General features: G+C 38.0%; 1 protein-coding gene across 2 annotated transcripts in view; it reads left to right on the forward strand.

Moving 5' to 3' along the window:
• Positions 1 to 20,498, forward strand: part of LOC126367742 (integrin alpha pat-2) — a 165,452-nt gene that overhangs the window by 126,724 nt on the left and 18,230 nt on the right. The window contains exons 4-7 of one of the 2 annotated variants that reach the window (XM_050011445.1): positions 2,243 to 2,369; positions 3,572 to 3,592; positions 4,878 to 4,939; positions 19,596 to 19,644. In XM_050011445.1, coding sequence (XP_049867402.1) covers positions 2,243 to 2,369; positions 3,572 to 3,592; positions 4,878 to 4,939; positions 19,596 to 19,644 — 259 coding nt within the window. The remainder of the gene's footprint in view (positions 1 to 2,242; positions 2,370 to 3,571; positions 3,593 to 4,877; positions 4,940 to 19,595; positions 19,645 to 20,498) is intronic. The other variant, XM_050011446.1, reaches the window with a different exon arrangement.

A 20,498-nucleotide genomic window follows, 5' to 3' on the forward strand; every position in this document is an offset into this window, starting at 1 on the left:
TTCCGATAAGTACCTATGTCGTTTTTCAACAAAACCTCGATTTCATTTAATTTTTCTTTTTTTTTAATTAAAACACATAATAACGGGTTCTTACCGCGTTTAAAGCAGGGATATGAGACTCCCGATATTTCGACACTGTTGCAAGTGCCATGATCACGGAATGACTGACTTTTCTTTTTTTACCTGAATTGAAACTAGCTTCTATATTGTGAGGTTTTGTTACCAAAAATCACATCTGAATGTTATCTACTTATATTATAATATGTTTATATAGGGTGGTATAGCCGGGGAAAAGAAGCTGTAAGAAAATCCTCGGCACAGGGTCCTCTTCAAAAAACATATAAAATATTGTTATACAATTTAGCAATTTGGCTGCCTAATATTAGTTCCCAGACGGTCCTCGCCAGCTATGTTTAAGTCTTTGCCGAACTTATATATTATAAAATATATATTATATTATATTATATTTATTTCATATATTTATTTAGTTCTAGTCTATTGCATTTATTATTATAAGAAGCAAACTATTATATTTTCAATCTCAACAATAATATTACGTGTAGAGTAAACAGAGTGGTTTCCGCCAGATGTCAGTTTGTTTTGTATGACGCTGCGCGTGCGCCGATCTCGTACATTACTCCGTTTTATTGACTGCCGGCATCTGTGATTGTTTTCTTTCAATTTTGTTGATGTAGGGGCGCGGGATAGGGTTGAGGTCAATATAAGTATAAGTTGATGTATTCCCTTCCCGGTCGAGATACCTACCATAATAATTAAGTAGGTATATCTATAGGATTTTTATTATTTCTCATATTCATAGGTTTGCTGTGATCGTATAAGGGTAATGAACTCGTTTTTAAATACTTCAATAATGATACTAAAACAAGTTTAATCATTTTTACATGAGGCAAAGAAACATTATTTAGGTAGGAAACATTGTGTGAGATAGAGTTGGCGCTGCTCCTTAGCATTCTAAGGATAGAGCTAAAAAACTTACCGTACGCAAGTTTAAAAAAATATACCTTACATTAATCAAAAGGCTTCAATTTGACACCTAAAAATTTTAATACAGCAATTACACTGCGCCAACCCTATTTCAGGGGTAACACCTAATCTTATAACAACGCGCGATGAACTGCCGAACGCATCTCAAGTTCATACAACACATACAAAAATCATACACAACACACACACATACATGAAGTATTTTCAGAACGCTATTTCCAAGTCCACGCTCCATGGAATCGGAAGGTGAATGGAATGCAAGGATGTTGGAAGCATAAATAGTCATAATTATCCCCTGGTTTCCTGAAGGAGGAAGTTTGTATGGTAATTTGTATGGAAGTTGCTACGTGCTTTCTGTATGATTGCTGCTGTGAATGTGGTCTTATATGAGGGGATTTTTTTCAACTTACGAGTAAATCATTTAAGAATTATTGCTTATTATTGCTTTCTCCAAGATAAGATTATTTATTTCAGTATAAAAGATACAAAATATATAAAAAATAGCTGCTTACGAGTAATTTGTTTTTTTTTTTTTTGACGCGACGTATTGTAGATTTGCTGCAAATAGCTACTTGACCGAACAAATGGGGAGGGTAATTCGTGATCCCTAAACTAGGATACGGAGATAGTTCGTTCTGGAAGTATTCCAGTCGCCGTACTGATGGCGAGTCTTTTCACAGCATACCCTTTAGGTCGTCTCTACTTACCCCTGCCAGGGCCAAGGGTTCCCCTTGAAGAAGGCAACCTTTATCAGTCTACTTCAGGACGATATAAGAAAAAAAACAAAACAAAAAAGGTTTAGGTAAATTAAGTTTGTATTGTAGCAGAGTACAAACTCTGCACGTACTGGCCTTTCCTTCTTACCGCCAATCATTTTAAATTTCGAAATTCTCATTCCAATCCACAATTCCTTTTATTCTACGCTGATGCATTGCATCCCCGACCTTGATGAGAGCGACATCTTTACTGCTTAGCTCTGGCCGTGCCCACTAACTTTAATTTTGATCATAAATTCTTTATCTAGCATCATTATAATAGCATTTTATATAGCATCGTTATAATTTCGTTGAGTTCTTGTTTGTGAAGTGCAAATTAAAACTGTGTATTCCTCTTGGTGTTTACTATTACTTTCTATTACAACATCCTACTCTCCTGCTACTACTCTGCCGGCACGTCGAGACTCCATCACCACCCATCGTGCCGCAGTGTTATAAAAGTTCGTTCTCATTGCCAACAGGCCTGCGCACCCCGCTACGTGTCTTATGTGACGGCCAAGCTGAACCAGCGTGATCCAGTGGGCTCCTGCTTCGTAGCCAAGACCCCTGATGCCAACGACGTCAATGAGTTCTCTCCCTGCCGCACCTGTAAGTATTACTGGCACTGCTCTGTTTTTTTTTCTATATCCATTTGTTTTTGTCAGAACCTGTGATAATATAAACATCCTTATAAGTCCCATTACTGGGCAAAGGCATGAACCGGAGTGGGAATGGAGCATACTGTACCACGCTGCTCCAGTGCGGGTTGGTGGGATAAAACCTGTGATCTAACTTATTTGTAGATATTACTATTATTTGTAGACAAAATAGGGTGATATAATGAGATGTTTTTTGACATTTTTTTTAGAAATCATTATACCACCCTTCTACTTCTTCATCCATCAAACCGTCCATTGCAACAAAATATCTAACCACGGTAGCAAAAAAGATTGAAAAATAATGACATCTTAATATACAATCATAACTTATTCATCAATAATAATATTCTCGCTTACTTTTGCCTTGTCATAAAAGTATCTACTCAATATATAATTTTATATCTTTACATCATTCTTATTCCTTATTATATCGCATCTGTATCTTATAATATGCCTAATATAACTTGCACCTAATCTTCTAACACAAAGTCTTCACACTAAAATCGTTTTAAAACAGTAAAATTGATAATATAACCTCAAACCTGCCGGCAAGATGGCGTCGGTAAAAGCGCGCGAAACGCTCTAGCAGGTCACTTCCGCCGGTAATGGCGATTAGGCGAAATGCCGCAGTTACCACACCACCGCTACAAAGTCACTTCGATATACAATTTCTTTGTGTAAAATATTGGATTGGTAAATTGTACAGAATATTTTTAAATTAAGAATTTATTATTGGGAATTTACTTATTCACTTTATTTCACATTTGCATGTAAAAATAAAATGAAAACTCTTTCAATTTAATCTCCATTTATTGCAGTTGCTTAAAAAATCCATAAAATGTTTACTCATTCATATCCATTGATTAACACGGAAATGTAAACATGCTACTTATCCAAAAACTCTAAAACATTAAGATCATATAACTTCATTTAAGATATATTTTGTTTATTCATATAACTACATTACATATAATTTACCTACTTTCATAATCAAAACTTTACGTATTTACTACAAAGACTCGCCAATTTGTCATTTAAGTATAGGGTGTAATAATAAATTAATAGGTGAAATGGAACGTTCATTTCACATATATGAAATATAATTATTATAATAAAAATGCAGTATTTTCTACATGATCATACTTTGTTCAGGGTACCGATCTTTGGACGAAGGTGAGTATAATTGAGAGGTAAAGTTGGATGTATTAACCCACTGTATAAACAGAACACGACATTATTGACAGAATTAACTTGTCATAGAATCTTCTAGAACATAATATTATGCTATCAAATGACGTAGCTATTATTATGCCATTCGTTCGTAAGCTGGTTAATAGTATTATAATTTACTTTCTCCTTTTGGAATTTTATTTATCACGGAATGAGTAACATAGTGTTCATGTTACTATATTATAACATTAAAAAAATATATAAGTAAAATATATTATTAGATGACGCCACAGTAACAATACAAGCAATACAATAACATAAAAAAATTAACTTAAGTACACGAAATGACATAATATCAGAGACATAAAAAAAAACAAAAAAATAATAATATAACGTTGACCGAAATAGCCATAAGGCAGTGGTGAACGTCCTCAGTAAATGGATCTCACTCAGCATAAACCACAGCGTGAGCCTCGTCCCTGGTAGGGCGGGCGCAGAGCATATACAGTTTACCCGCTAAACTTTTTCAAACATGAGGATCTCCTTTGCACTTCTGTTACTCTTTCTGTCGTAACTAGATAACTCACGTACTATGATCGAGCCACGATACGTTCTGAACTATATAATAATTACTTAATTTATTATTTATTTTCCACTGAAAACAATCTTCTCTGTTATATATTGCATGGATGTTGTGCTATAAACTTTATTATTTAAGTATGTGTGTAAATACAAGTAGAATGTACATCTATGTATGTTGTAGTCACTATCTTCGACTATTATTTGATATAATTGTTTCATATGGTACAATATGAATGTACTGAGTTTACAAACTATCCTATTTCCATGTCTAAATAATATTTCTTGCGAAATAATATATTATTTTCCATTTATTTGTGATAAAAAAACACACACGGACCACTTCTTTTTATTAGACATCATTTTTATTTTGTGTTTTAGTTTTATTTAACTTTCAATTTGTATAAAATTAATTTTTATTTAAATATATCACTAATAAATGGAAAGAAATTTTTCTTAATAACTATAATAATATATGAAGCATGTACTATGCTGCAAAATAAATTCAATATTTAATGGAATAATAATCAAATATATAATTGATGGGTGAGAAAATAAATCTCGCAATATTTTTTTCGATACCTACATCGATAACAGAGCAAAAGTATTAGGAATATTTTTGGAATCGCGAATAAATAAACGTAATAGACTGTTTTTGCACGTGTATGCAACTAATAGATATATAAATATATTAATAATTATTTGACAGCGAGTCACGGGCAGCGGAAGACTGGCGTGTGTCAGGCGGGATTCTCAGCTGCTATAGCCAAGGTGAGTACAGCATCTAACTATTTATCTAAATACGTAACAGACTGACTGACAAATAATCAACGCAAGTTCTTCGCAAAAGTATCCCTTTTCTTTATTATTTGCATTTTATTTCAATAATATAAGTAGTTATTAAAAAATAGAGGTGTGATAATTAGTTATGCAGCCAGTGTGTTTTAATAATGTTTAAGATTTTATCAAGTGAATCAGACAAGGGGCGGTAAAGAGTGTAACTACCAATCAATCTATCAATAATTATTTATTGCACAAGTGGTCTAACAGCTTCCGTGGTCTAGTGGTTATAGCGTTAGGCTCACGATCTGGAGGTCCGGGTTCGATTCCCGATGGGGACATTGTCGAAATCACTTTGTGAGACTGTCCTTTGATTGGTAAGGACTTTTCAGGCTTGAATCACCTGATTGACCGAAAAAGTAAGATGATTCAGTGCTACGGAGGGCACGTTAAGCCTTTGGTCCCGGGTATTAGCCGTAAAAACACCTCCACCAACCCGCAGTGGAGCAGCGTGGTGGAGTATGCTCCATACCCCCTCCGGTTGATTGAGGGGAGGCCTGTGCCCAGCAGTGGGACGTATATAGGCAGTTTATGTATGCACAAAAACATAAACACAGGACATGTACAGACGAATAAAATAAGCACAATTGGCGGCCTTATTTGTTCATCATCATCAATTTAAGAGCCACGCTCTTGTCGGTGCAGCATTTTCCATGCTACTTTTTTAGGGAAAAATAGGGCAGTGGTTTCCCTCTTGCCTTATTTGTTAAACATTGTTAAATCATTAAAAACACCAGTTAAGTCACCCTTATTTATTTGCAACGTCATTGATACGAGAGTCGGATATTTTTCATTAAAACTCAAATTATTTCACAAAGAAACCTCAAATGGTGCAATCGAAAACAACATTGTATAAATCCTTCATTAAATTAAAGATACATGATTATGCGACTTCATAAATAAGGTACATTTGTCAGGTTGTTAATGGTAAATTACCTGTCTGTCTGTGATATTGAATTAAAGTACAGTCATTATTGCTTTAGTCACGCGAAACACGAATTCTGCGAGAAAAGTCGAGTTATACTTTACTCTGTCAAAAGTTTCGAAAGGGTGTGAAGTTGGCGACAAAAGTGCGGGGTTAGTTTTTTTTTTAAATGAGTTTGGCATTGCGAATTGATAAAATTTGGTAAAGTTCATCGTCTATTTATCGAGTCTTGTAAAATTCTAAATCATTGTTTTTTTACGTACTTACATACTTAGTTACGTACAGTCAACGAGGGACTTTCAAATCAAATCAAATCAAATATACTTTATTGCACAGAACTAAAATTTCAACAATCAGACATAACACGTGAATACAGTACAATTTGGGCGGCCTTATGGACTTTCCAAGCTACGTTCCCCAAAAAACTATAGATGGAGCTGTACAGAGTAGCCTTTGTTTTTTTTTTACCTTTGATGGGTTTGCTCTTGGCCCCAGACTTGCCCGAAGGCATTGACGAAGCCTAAGGTGGAGCGAGCTTGTCAGAAGGTGCCTGTCCGCTCTGGCCTTGAAAGCACAAGGGTTATATGCATTCGGAAATACAGAAGACGGCAGAGAATTCCACTCTCTTTTTTATCTTTGTTTCTGGGTGTAAATGATGACCCTTGTTACAACCCAGGCACAACACATCTCCCACTCATTATTATTCTGATCAAAATAAAGAGAAACAATTTAGGTGGCAACATTATTTTACACATACTACCCATATACCAACGTAGACCAAATGTTAAATGCTGACCATCTGCAAACTGTAATATCATTTTTATTGCAAATAAATGAGTATGAATTATATCTGATCGAAATATCAAGCAACAATTATTTTTACAAATGCCTCTGCCCTTACATTATATTTTTGAATTATTATGTATTAGCACAGATCATCTGCTTTTGAAACAGTAACCAAAGATGTATCTTCTTCTAACACTTCTTCTCAACCCACACCGGGTTGTGAGGTGGATTACCAACCGTCAAAGGCCCCTGACATGGCTCATGTAACGACTACCTACTTACATCAGTAAGTAGTACTAGGAGCAACGGCTTAACGCCTTCCGAAGCATCTTACTTTCGGGTGATCAGCCAATTTTTTTTTTTTTATAGCGTACTTACCTAAATGCTTTTCGTGACAACTGTACCTATACGTAAATACATACTTAAGGCACATGGTTAAGGTACTAATTGAATACAAAATTGGCTGCGAAATGTAAAATACGGTCGTAATTTGGGAACCAATTTGGCAGCTCGTGAGAATCACTACCGATTTCATTCCTTGCATTTTTTAGTTTGGTCAGACCACCAATGGCGAATTTTATGCGAGTTCCTAATTGAAATTAAGAATTAAGTACTTGTACGCTCAATAAAAAGGACGAATCATGATGACTTACAGAATTTCACAGGTTTACCAAATACGGTATTTATTTAAAGATACCGTACTTATTCTGCAACATCCTGGTTTAATAGCTTTTTAATAGTACTTACCTACTATCTATACTTAGTAACAGTATAGCACTTTTAAACCCTATTAACGTGCCCACTGAAGAATGGAATCATCTTATTTTTCGATCAATCAGGTGATTTAAGTTTTTTTTTCTTCTGGCTTCCGCGGCTAGCGTGATTTCAATTTGCAATGTCCTAACCAAACCAGGACACTCTCATAAAATATTTTTTTGTTACACTCTAATGGCTATTATAAGTAATACCTAAACAAGATTTCTGTGGAAATAATATACGTTTTAATGAAAAAAAAAACGAAAAAAATAATACAGTTCCTTTTTTACTTTCTAAACGACATTAATGAAGAAGGAAAGGCAGATTCACATACAGCCTTGTTATAAGATAAAATTTAATCCAATAGATTCGTCATGAGTAGGCTCACCACTGGACCAAAGAGGCCTTATGATAACAATGGGATTTGTTCCTTTTGCCGACCTAGGTCACTTTCTTTGTAGGTCATTTTCTGATTAGGTCACTTTTTGAGTACGTCACCTTCAGTGTTAGTAGTCATTTGATGCCCACAAAAATCCTATCCTAGGGATTCATGTAACATCGTGATTTTACGATCGTGGGAATTGCATTATTTTTGCCATGCGGAATTATCATCGTGATCGCATCGCGCGCACGTGAGCCGCATGGCGCATGCGCGGCTTGCAACCCGCGCGGCGCACGCCGCCACCACATCCGTGCGCTTATGAATTATTAACAACTTTTATTGTGCGCGCGCAAAAAAACGACGCAAGATGGCGGACCGTTCCTATTTTGAAAATAGTCGCGGATTGTTTTACTGCAGTTTTATTATGACTCTATATTTGGCAGACAATCGGGTTTTGTCGCTTTTAAAACGTTTTAAATGTATGAGCCCGTTTTATGGCAATGCAACGATTTATTTTTCGTTGTCGAATATTTGTTATTTATTATTGTTTATTGAGGATAAAATTCTGCTCACTTTGAATAAACTTTAAATTATTCGTTACGAGTTTTAAAATGTCAATTTTAAATAATACATTAACATCATTTTACCCACAAGTCCAAAAGTTTTACAAAAAATAAGAAGCCTTTTTCGTATTTCGTATTTCTCAGAACACCTTTTTTCTAATATTAAACTACATTTAAATTCATCACACGCAAAGCTACGTAGTAGCACATTAGTATCCAAATATACGTAGGTGTTAGTGACACCGCACAGTACATAAAAGTAAATTATTTTAAATTTTATTCTTTTGCGATGGAAAGTTCCACTTGATATTAGCACAGAATAATGAGCTGAATTATCCCCCTTAGTATTCGTTAGGATGATGTCACTTACGCCCCTTACAAGTACGTAAGTTAGCAAGGATGGGTGTTAGTGACACCGTAACGAATACTGAGGGTGATGACTCAGCTCTTGATTCTGAGTTGATATTAAGTGGAATTTTCCGTCGCAAAAGTATAATTGAAAATAATTTAATAAAAAAAACGCAACCCGGGTCCTCGGGATCGTGAGTATTCCTTATTGTATGTCTAAACTCTGTTGGAGGGGGTGAGGTAAACCAAGCTCAGACGCTGGTGGGGGGCGGAGAGTTGCCGTTCTATACGTAGTATTATTCCTTATTCCTTGTCGTGAGCCCAACGCTGAACCAGACCACCGAGGCTGTTATATTGTGACCTTCATATCCTTGGTCTATCATCAGTCGACTTTAGTCACAGTATATAGCAAAGAAAAATCATTAATTTTTAGTAAAAGATACCTCATCCGATACAAGCTGCTTAATCTTCTTATCGCGTGGGTTGTGAGGTGGAATACCAGCTTCATCAACCCTGGTATCAGGGTTATTACTGGACCCCGGACATGGCTCATGTAACGACTACATACTTACAACAGTAAGTAGTAACCGGGACCATCTTACTTTCGGACAATCAGGTGATCAGCCTGTAATGTCCTAACCAAACTAGGGATCACAAAGTGATTTTTGTCCCCGCCGGGATTCGAACCCGGGGCCTCCGGATGAGTCCAACGCTCAACCACTGGACCACAGAGGCTGCTTAATAAAACCGGCACGTAATGACCGCAGTTTACAGACAACAGATTTATATTTCTACTGCAGAACTATCTCTCTTCGCCGAAACTGATATCATCTTGTAACACGCTTTAGATCTCCGTCTTTTTATATTTTTCTAACAAATGGCTACTTTAAACTTATTTATTGTATTGTTTGAGAAAAAACTGTATTAAACCAGGTAGCCAGGTATTCTTTTTTTAATGAGGGATTTAACAGGTTACGTTTCTCAAAATAAATAAATAAAATAATTTTTATTACGGGTCACTTGGACCCAGGTTGTTAGTAACAATGATTTCTTACTAATATTAGTATTACATAAATACACAATACACACACATACACAATAAAATTGAAATAAAAATAAATAAAAATAAGACATTTATTTACTGCTCCTGTAAAAGTGACTCATGGAGCAATGAGTCATGTACGGACAGTCCTACTTACAATTATGCTCAGGATACTGTTGGGGCTGGCGCGGATCCTACGAGTCAGTGATGTGCATCGTTTACGCATTGTGGTGTAGAAGCAGTCGACCCTTGCCTCAGCGAACATCCCTGACGCGCTAACAAAAAACATTATAGATGGCGATGTAAAGATTTTCCTTCGTATAACCTTCTAATTTCAAGGATAACAGACACACTCGTAAGCAACTTTCATCTTTGTTTTTGGATATAGATGATGGGTCTTGTTATTACACCCAAGCACAAAATATCTTCAACCCAGCCGAACGGCCTCTGTGGTCCAGTGGTTGGGCGTTGTGCTCACGATCCGGAGGTCCCGGGTTCAAACCCCGGTGGGGACAAATCACAAAAATCACTTTGTGAACCCTAGTTTGGTTAGGACATTACAGGCCGATCACCTGATTGTCCAAAAAGTACGATGATCCGTGCTTCGGAAGGCACGTTAAGCCGTTGGTCCCGGTTACTACTTACTGATGTAAGTACGTAGTCGTTACATGAGTCATGTCAGGGGCCTATGGCCGCTCAGTTATAACTCTGACACCAGGGTTGAAGTGGTTGGTAATCCACCTCACAATCCACACCATAGAAGTAGAAGAACCCATTATTATTCTGATCAAAATAAGGAGAAGCAATATAGGTAGCAACATCATTCTATACATAATCTGATCTAAATATTAAGCAACAATTATTTTATATTTGCCTCTGCCATTTCACACACTACACACACTATACAGGGTGTTAGTAACATCGTAACGATAACTGAATGGGATGATTAAGATCGTGATTCTGAGTTGATGTCTCGCCTCAGTATTCGTTATGATGTCACTAACACCCTGTATATTTTTGTCGGACGTCTCATCTGCCTAAAATATTAGAGCTTCTCACAACCTGTATAGCAGTGGAAAAGTAGCTGCAAGAAAAACATCCTAACACCTTGTCTAGGTGTAAACCGGGAGTAATAAGTACATCATCATCATCATCAGCCCATTAACGTCCCCACTGCTGGGGCATGGGCCTTCCCTATGGATGGATAGGGAGATCGGGCCTTAAACCACCACGCCGGCCCATTGCGGATTGATGGTTATTAACGACTGCTAATACAGCCGCGACCAATAGCTTAACGTGCCTTCCGAAGCACGGAGGAGCTCGAGATGAAAACTTTTTTTTTTGTGGTCACCCATCCTATGACCGGCCTTTGCGAAAGTTGCTTAACTTTAACAATCGCAGACCGAGCGCGTTTAACGCTGCGCCACCGAGCTCCTCACAATAAGTACATTGGTATTCATTGAGACATCGCGATGCATCCTAATAGGCTGGTGCATTGCGAGGAGTTCGGAATTCAAACTGCAGGTCAGTGCGAAGGTATAGAGATGGGTAGGTAACTAAAAATATGGTTTCTCCTTCTCTCGTGTTGGTTATGAGGTCAACGACCGACCTTAAACTTCGTATCAAAGTTTTATTGAACCACCAAAGACCCCTGACATGGCTCATCTAGAACTATATACATATAATATGTAGGAAGGGACTTCGTCTTCTTAAATTAAACACTCTTCTATTTAATACGTGTTTTATTTTTGATCAGACCCACGCTACGCATCTTCACAATTCGCCATCTTATCTATTCTATATAAAACAAAAAAGTAATACAACTTCCGCTTCCTATTTCCGTCTCTCTCTCTCTCTCTCTCTCATACTTTCTCGCTCCGAACGTTCCTTTTCCTGCATCATACCTTTCCATTCCCACATATATCTTAGTAAAGTAAGTAAATAAAGCCAGGACAGGCCTGGGACCAGGGGGTTCAGATGCGTCCTGCTGGTGCGCCGTAGAAAGTAAAGAGTCGTGAGTTCTATCATTATCCGAAACCACAAATAAAATTCGCGGGTACCTATTTGAGCGCTCGCATCGGTAAATAATATAGCGTTGTGTCACAAAGCGACGACGGTAGGTACGTACCATCTTCGCGCGCGTTTTCCTATCTCCCTCGAAGTAACCTAACCTAACAACTTAGCTAGGATAGGGCGCCGTTACAAAATACTAAACTTGTAACTGCGCTGCAGATTGAAAAAGATTGGGAACCCCTGCATTAAGTACAACATTTTCGTCTTTAGAAATAAACTCTACCTTGTAGAGTTCTCTCCACTCTAACATTCCCTATCCAAGTTTCTTTCGATGCAAAACAAAATTCCTTCAATTCCTTGTCATTACATGTGGCTAACATGCGCTTGCGATCGGTTGCGGAACGCGCCGTGGCCATTTGCAGACAATGGCGGACGCGCATGCGCAGTACGCTATATCGGACATGCTCACGGATTTGTCCGGAATCCTTTACAGTTGATAATGTATTTGAAGTCTGGAATAAATTGATTTGTCTTCGAGAAATGGGCTTTCTTAACTGGGCTTGGGTTTGGTTTTCAACTTGTTAAGAAAGATGCACAGTCATAAGCAATATAATGTACCCACTTTAGGACTCTGTCGTCGCACTAACATATTTGACATTTAGTGAGACTAACAGTTCAATTTGTCAAAAAAGTTAATGTGACATGGTACCAAAGTGTATACATATTAATGCTCGTGACTCGTGAACGGTCACGAGAAGTACGGACTTAATGATGTATTGGAGATGTCCGTAGAAAAGGTTTAAAACGATCTATTCTGATCCGGCGTGCTTGTATGAAACGATTGATGAATGTGGAGGAAGCAAGAGAAGTGTGTCAGGAATCGAAGCAAATAAACATCTAAATAGGTAAATATAATCTACTAAAACTTGGTCTATAAATTGTTTATCGAATAGGCCGTCGATCAAGTTAAAGTAGAGGTTTTAATTTGTCATCTTTTAGCGTTTTCATAATGATAATCTAAGCAGCAGTTCAAATGCAAATCCACGGAACCGAATAATAATAAACATAACATTTATAGCTTCACACTTCTGTTATTACAAGTAATTAGCATCGTAACAATGTACACCTAGATAATAACTTTCACACCTGAACCCGTGCTCTTTCAACTACCCGCGAATCGTAAAACTTTACAAGCGCAAGCGACTTTGTACCGAATTTTACAAGCTTGTAATAATATCCGGCGCGGATTCTGACAAACCCTCATTACTTAAATTGATTTTAAGTAATCCCGACCAGTCATTTTCTTATCCCACAAAAACATATAGAGGATTTCGTCGGCCTATAAAATTAATTAATTAAATGAAAATAGAAAATACCGACTAGGTGCCTACTCAAAAAAAAAAAAAAAAACTTTGAATGACATGAAAACTGAAATTGGTGTCTGCAATCTTACGCCTCGTATGTACAGTCATGAGAAATATCATGTACCCATTTTAGAACCCTGTCGCACTATCATATTTGACATTTAATAAGACTTACGATTTAATTTGTCAAAAAAGTTAAAGTGACATGGTTTCAAAGTGTATACATATTAGTACTCGTGACCGAAGAACTGTTTAATATAATGCTGAATAGCATCTTAAGATGAAATTGTACTTATTACGGGATGTGGAAATGAAGACAGAAATGGGTCACTTTGTTTGCAGCTACTTTCAAAGATCAGCTAGTGGTGCTGACTCTAAGTTTACCAGTTCCAAAACTAGCACTATCTCTTTCTTGCAATTATCTTAAGTAAATGACAGAATTAAAAGTAAAACGCTCAAACTAAATTAAAATTAAGTTTTTTGCTGGCTAAATCAGCACTACCTCATCATCATCATCAGCCCATTAACGTCCCCACTGCTGGGGCACGGGCCTTCCCTATGGATAGACAGGGAGATCGGGCCTTAAACCACCACGCGGGCCCAGTGCGGATTGGTGGTTATTAACGACTGCTAATGCAGCCGGGACCAACGGCTTAACGTGCCTTCCGACGCACGGAGTAGTTCGAGATGAAAACTTTTTTTTTGTACCCATCCTATGACCGGCCTTTGCGAAAGTTGCTTAACTTCAACAATCGCAGACCGAGCGCGTTGACCGCTGCGCCACCGAGCACCTCAAGCACTACCTATTTACTTAAAAATAGTTTAAGAAGTGTTTGTCAGAATCACACCATCATCGGCAAATTTAATTGAATATTCAACGCTCCGCATGCTTTATGTTTTCCTTACAGTGGAGCAGTTTGCGTATTTTACAACACATTTTATGGCCGTTTTAGAACAAAGTCTGGTCTTAAACTTGTGCTGGAAGTGCCAACGGAAGACAAAAGGGGAAATATGTGAATACTTGTAAGTTAACCCGGAAAAGGATATGAGCAGCGTAGTAAAGGATTTATGACAAGTTCATGGTTTTAGTAAATTCTTAACGTCTTTTTATTACACTAAAGATTTAAAATAAGTATAGTCCGCGTAAGGAGTAAAGTCTACGTCTATTTTTGCAGTACATGCGATCCGAATCCGATCCAAATCAGACAATGAAACTAACTCAAATACAAAAATATTTTTATAACATAGTTACAACCTTTTTTTTGACGTGACTTACTGTAGATTTGCCGCAGATGGCATTAACTACTTGGTCGGACAAATGGGGAGCGCTGAGGGCTCTCATTCGGCACAAAATTAAGACAACAGGCCTGAGGGTGCCCAGTTGGGCGCGAACCTCGGCTCACGGCGTCGTCTGAAGAATTAATCGACCCTAGTGGGTCGATAGCGATAAGCGCTGAATGAGGGAAATCGTCGAACACGCCGTCGGGCCCGGTATCGGGGTTTTGAAGTAGCTAGAGTAATCGGGTCGTCGGGATCGTATATTACGTCGCCGTTAGGACGCCGATAGTAGTTACACCCAGGTTAGTCTAAAGTTATAAAAACACCAGCGCAAAATCCCTTTAAACGTTTCGACCTTATCAAGCACCTTATAAATTCACAGCGAATGCCTAATAAATAAATGCATAAATAGGAAAGTATATATAAAATATCTTCCCCATACAAAATGCCCATAACCAAATCGGTGGTGCTGTCGCAGCCGTGACACCAGCGCGGCGCATGCGCGGTGCATGTCGCGCTGTATATGGCGGCGGCTAGCGGCTGCGTGTCGGCGCCGGCGCACCATTTATATTTACTTTTATATGGGATTTATTTATTATATGATAAGTTTAAAGTAGTAGATAGGCTGTGAATGTTATTTATAACACAAGGTCATGACTATATCCCAATTGGGGTAGATAGAGTTACATCCATCGCAAGATGAATTGAGTACCCACATCTCACCGAGCTTTCTGTTAGACCAACGTCATAGGTGGTGACCCGTATCGCCGTCTATAATGGTCGAGCCCCCTATAATATGTTAGTGATATTATTTATATAAGTAGAAAATAAAATCCAACTTTGAGAAAAAAAAAGAATTGAAAAATATACCGTAACATACTTTCATAACACGAATTATATTATCCTGCGAGTCTGCGAGAACCGTGTCTCCTTCAAAAAAATTAAGATTATCAAAATCAACTCAATGCAGCATAAAATTATCAACCTGACCTTATGAACATCAATCGCAGATAAAGATAAAGGCATCCCGATACACATGTTAACAGATTTTTTAAGTGTTTTTTTTTTAAGTTTTTGTGTCTGGGTTTCGAGCCATTCAGTCTTATCGTTCGCGTTCACACGAGTGAACTGTTGAGATGTCTGTTTTTTGTCTGTTTGATGTACAGGTTATAGGCTGACGCGGATTTGCGACTAATTATCAAAACTATTTTTATTCGACGTAATTAATAATTATCAAAGATCTGAAAAATATATTTTATGTCGGTAAAAAGCCACATCGAAGCAATTCATCTTTAAAAAAGCAAAATTTCAATTAGACATTTGCGCATATAAAATTGAATGCGCAATGCAAACAAATGTCAAATAGAAATATTGTTTTCTAAAAAATGTATCAAATCTGTCACCAAACCCGAGGATAAAAAGACATAAAAATATATATATTTTAAATAAGTAAATCAAGCAAGAAGCAGAGGCTGGGATTTCATTAGCTTTGTTCATGACATACTTTTCTTGCTTCCTCCATATTCATAAAAAGTATAACATAACATAAACAGCCTATATACGTCCCACTGCTGGGCACAGGCCTCCCCTCAATCAACCGGAGGGGGTATGGAGCATACTTTACCACGCTGCTCCAATGCGGGTTGGTGGATGTGTTTTTACGGCTAATAGCCGGGACCAACGGCTTAACGTGCCCTCCGTAGCACGGAGTCATCTTACTTTTTCGGACAATCAGGTGATTCAAGCCTGAAAAGTCCTTACCAAACAAAGGACCGTCTCACAAAGTGATTTCGACAATGTCTCCATCGGGTATCGAACACGGACCTCCAGATCGTCATAATAAGTATAAATAAGTTAAATCGCTTTCACTCGTGGTTTGATCACGGTAAGTTAGATATTCTGCCTGTCCTCGGGTCTACGCTTACAAATTTTTAAACAGTGGCCGCCGATTCAATGGGATTTGAGGGTTTTTTTTTACAAATAAAAAAATACAGTTTTGACTTTGACATGTCTACCAACTTAGCAACTGAAGACATCTGCAAAGTTATCATTGAAAAAGTAAAAATACGTTTGCCTCGGGCTCATTGAGAATTATACTAAATAAAGAAATCAGAAGATTTAAGAAAGATACGGAAGCAGTATATAAATCGAAGGTTGGTGTTAGGGTTGGCAGACGAAGACCTAGAAGGACGTACATTGACCAAATTGGAGATGTCCATAGAAAAGGTTCAGTACAATCTACTCTGAACCGGCGTGCGTGTTTGAAACGATTGATGAATGTGGAGGAAACAAGAGAAGTGTGTCCATAGTCTCTGCTTACCCAGAGATAGATAGGCGTGAGTTTATGTATGTATGTAAGAGAGATTCAGAATTTTTAGTGGAATTCCGTGGTCTCCGTCTATTCCAACGAGAACGGTGTACTTATGTATGTAAGATTTTAAGAAATCACTAATACCCTGTATTAAAACTTAAAGCCTTTCGTCAATTTGAATAAGCCTTAGACAATCGTCTTATTAGACTCCTAGTAGCCAGTGGTGTGCCATTTCCGAGAAAATTCCCAAACTGGGATTTTTTCTGTTGCAAAAAAACTCTTACAAACATCTTATTTTTTTTTCTTTCTTGTACGGTCACGAGCATTAATATGTATACACTGTGGTACCATGTCACATTAACTTTTTTAACAAATTGAACTGTAAGTCTCACTAAATGTCAAATATGTTAGTGCGACAGAGTCCTAAAGTGGGTACATTATATTGCTCATGACCATGACTGTACTTTGTTTCTATCTTCCTAAAGGCTCAAGGGTATAACAACGCTCTTTTTACACAACTTTCGCGCCTTTTTACTGACGGGAATGTTCCCAAACGGCACATCACTACCCCTAACTTTTAAAGAAAGTGACATAACAGGATACTTACAAAAAGAATGGGGCCATAACACTCGGAGCAATATTCTTTATCTGTGGCAGCCAATTAGAGCAGGATTCCCTTGCATTACCATAAGTGGGTTATAAAAAAATATAGCGGGACTTATCCACTCTGCCCGATGTCCTGTGGTTGTTTTATGGTGTGTAATAGGGACTTAACACGTTCACGTAACCAACGTGTATAGACGTCGAAATAAAATGTTAACACAGAACGTTCAAGAACGTTAAATTTTCATAGTAAAAATATGAGCTAAGTCATAGCGTCACAACATGTTCATAAATGAATATGAACATACGTATCAAAATCTCAGACCTTTACTGTCACTGGATGTAATTTTTTAACACTTTGATTACAAGTCACTCACACATTAATATATAGTTATATAGTTCAATTACATGCGCAACGTCATTCCACGTTGACGTTGTTACGTAGAGTATAGGTCAACGATGTTTCGTGACACAACGTTTATATACGTCGAATACTGGCGTATTATGAAAGTTATGGTTTTTCTTCCAGCTTCTTTTCCCCGGCTATACAGGTTGTGAGAAGCTGCAGTAGTTTTAGGCGGATGAGACGTTCGTTATGTAAAAATTGACGATTCAAAGTGTAACTATGTTACCTACTGAAGAAAGATATTTTTGAATTTGAATTTGAATTTGAATATGATGTCGTTCTATAGTATTGAGTTCAACTTTAAAGAACTGGGCCCAACGTGTATACACGATGACGTGTCACGCCGTTACCGTGATGACGTATGTGATCGTTTATTTATTATATGGCGGTAACGTGTATGATCGTCCTCTAATTTATAGAAGAGACAAGAGACAAATTGGGATGCTTTCGCGAACGTGTTAGAAGTCCAAGTATGTGTAGAATACAAGTGTGCTCTGAGCAGCCAATTTGAAGAAAAGTACATAATAACGGGTTCTAACCGCGTTTAAATGGGGATATGAGACTCCCGATATTTCGACACTGTTGCAAGTGCCATGATCACGGGATGACTGATGAGATTGGAGTGGAGTAGGTAGATCCATAATTTTCTACGGGCAGACATATCTGTCTACCCTCTTTCTTTGCCGCTTGTTTATGTTTTTGATATCGGAATGTTCGGAACCATCTGAACTCGCACCAAACTCACTACGACAAACCGCACTCACTGTGTCCTCCACGTTTTTTCACCATATTAGGCCGTTTCAAGCTTTTTTACAACACCTACTACTGGGTAAACGCGGTAAGAACCCGTTATTATGTGCTTTAATTATGATAATAACCGCGTAAACTTAAAACAATTGAAGAAAAGTGTTAATGTAAGTGTCTCGTAGTACCTAAGTCTCATCTATCGTGTGGGTTGTGAGGTGGAGTACCAACCTCATCCACCCACGGTGGTGGTGGAGTACCTAAGTAGTTTTTCGTGATAAATTAGATCCGTTATAGCTCAGGTTAGCCTAGTCTTGTTCTCGGAGACAGTTGTGAGACCAATAATCGTCTTCATCAACCCTGAAACAACAATAGATATCAATTCAGTGCAGCAATTTACGTTACATTTTATACCTGATGGCCTTTTACTTAATAGTTCCATGATAGCTTATTATAATGATATGAATAAATAGCAATAGTTTTAACAGGTATACTTATATTTTTCAACTTTTAATTTTGCACTGTCTATACCGCTACGTTTTTATTACAATCATTTCCTATACTTAAAGGTTGCCTGGAAGATATTGCTACCTTAGTAATAAGGCCGCCTGTTGTACTACCTATCTAATTATAATAATGTATTTTAAATATATGTTTTAAGTGTAATAAAGGGTTTTGTATTGTATTTCTGCACTTCTGGGCACAGGCCTCCCCTCAATCAACCTGAGGGGGTACGGAGCATACTCCACCACGCTGCTCCAGTGCGGGTTGGAGTTGTTTGGGCTAGTAGCTCAGGATCAACAGCTTAACATGCTTTCCGGAGCACGGTGTCATCGTACTTTTTCAACCAGGTGATTCAGCCTGTCATGTCCTAGGAAAACAATGGACAGTCTCGCATAGTGATTTCGACAATGTCCACATTGAACCTGGACCTCCAGATCGTGAGCCCAACGCTATTACCGCTAGATCACGGAAGCCAGCTTATGATAGCCTTCATTTGAATTTGATGAACATTTCTGCTGTGTTTTCTTTTCATTATAATAACTAAGGATTGTTTTCATTGCAGGATGGCCAGAGGTTGTTCATGGGCGCGCCGGGTAGCTTCTACTGGCAAGGTAAACATCACCCCTTCTCAGACCGCTCCTCACAAAATCACCGAGTGAGGTCACGATTTTGTGGGCGGCGGCCATCTTTACCTACCTCACTGCATCAATGATACAACCACATAGACGCCTAATATTCGATTTTTCGCAAAGGAATCATTCTGTCAACGAGCTGAGGTAAGGGGGGAGGAAAGTCCGCTTTCCTTACTCCCCCCAGCTTTCCTAACTGCGTTTGGATTGGCACAGATTATAGAAACAAGAGAGATTTACCCTCAGCACTAAATTACATGAGTCCGCATGTCGTCTGTTGACTCACGTCGGTGTGTGAAGCGACCGTACCAAGTCATTTCTGGCTGGACGGCTACATCGATTTACCCGCAGTTCTTTGCGTAGTAACACAAACGCTAGTAGTGGTTGCGCGATACTAAAGAAGCATTCAATGATGTGGAAAGTTTTATAATACGATCGTTGCCTCGTATAGTATTGTCGTTTTGTGCATATTACAGTCCCACCCGCTATGCTACCGCGGCATCTCTCTATAACAAGAACTCTGTGGTTAGCCCACTCAATATCCTAAACATGTCGAAAACACGGCAGTGGTCCGCGATTGGTCGACCAATTGTCGGACGGAATCTTAAAAAGCCCACATTCAAGCAATTTATGTAAAAAAGCAACATTGCAATTGGACATGTGCGCAAAAGTAAGTGCACAATGTCAACAAATGTCAAATAGCAATATTGCTGTTTAGACGAATTGATTCAATGTGGCCTTTTTAACCCCCCTGATCTACTAGTCATGTGTGCTTACCCTGTTTGCTATTAGGGGTCTAGTGGTTGTATCGTTGATGTCTCACTGCTGTGTATTTA

Source organism: Pectinophora gossypiella, chromosome 6 (assembly GCF_024362695.1).
Source record: "Pectinophora gossypiella chromosome 6, ilPecGoss1.1, whole genome shotgun sequence".
In the NCBI taxonomy this organism is placed as follows: domain Eukaryota; kingdom Metazoa; phylum Arthropoda; class Insecta; order Lepidoptera; family Gelechiidae; genus Pectinophora; species Pectinophora gossypiella.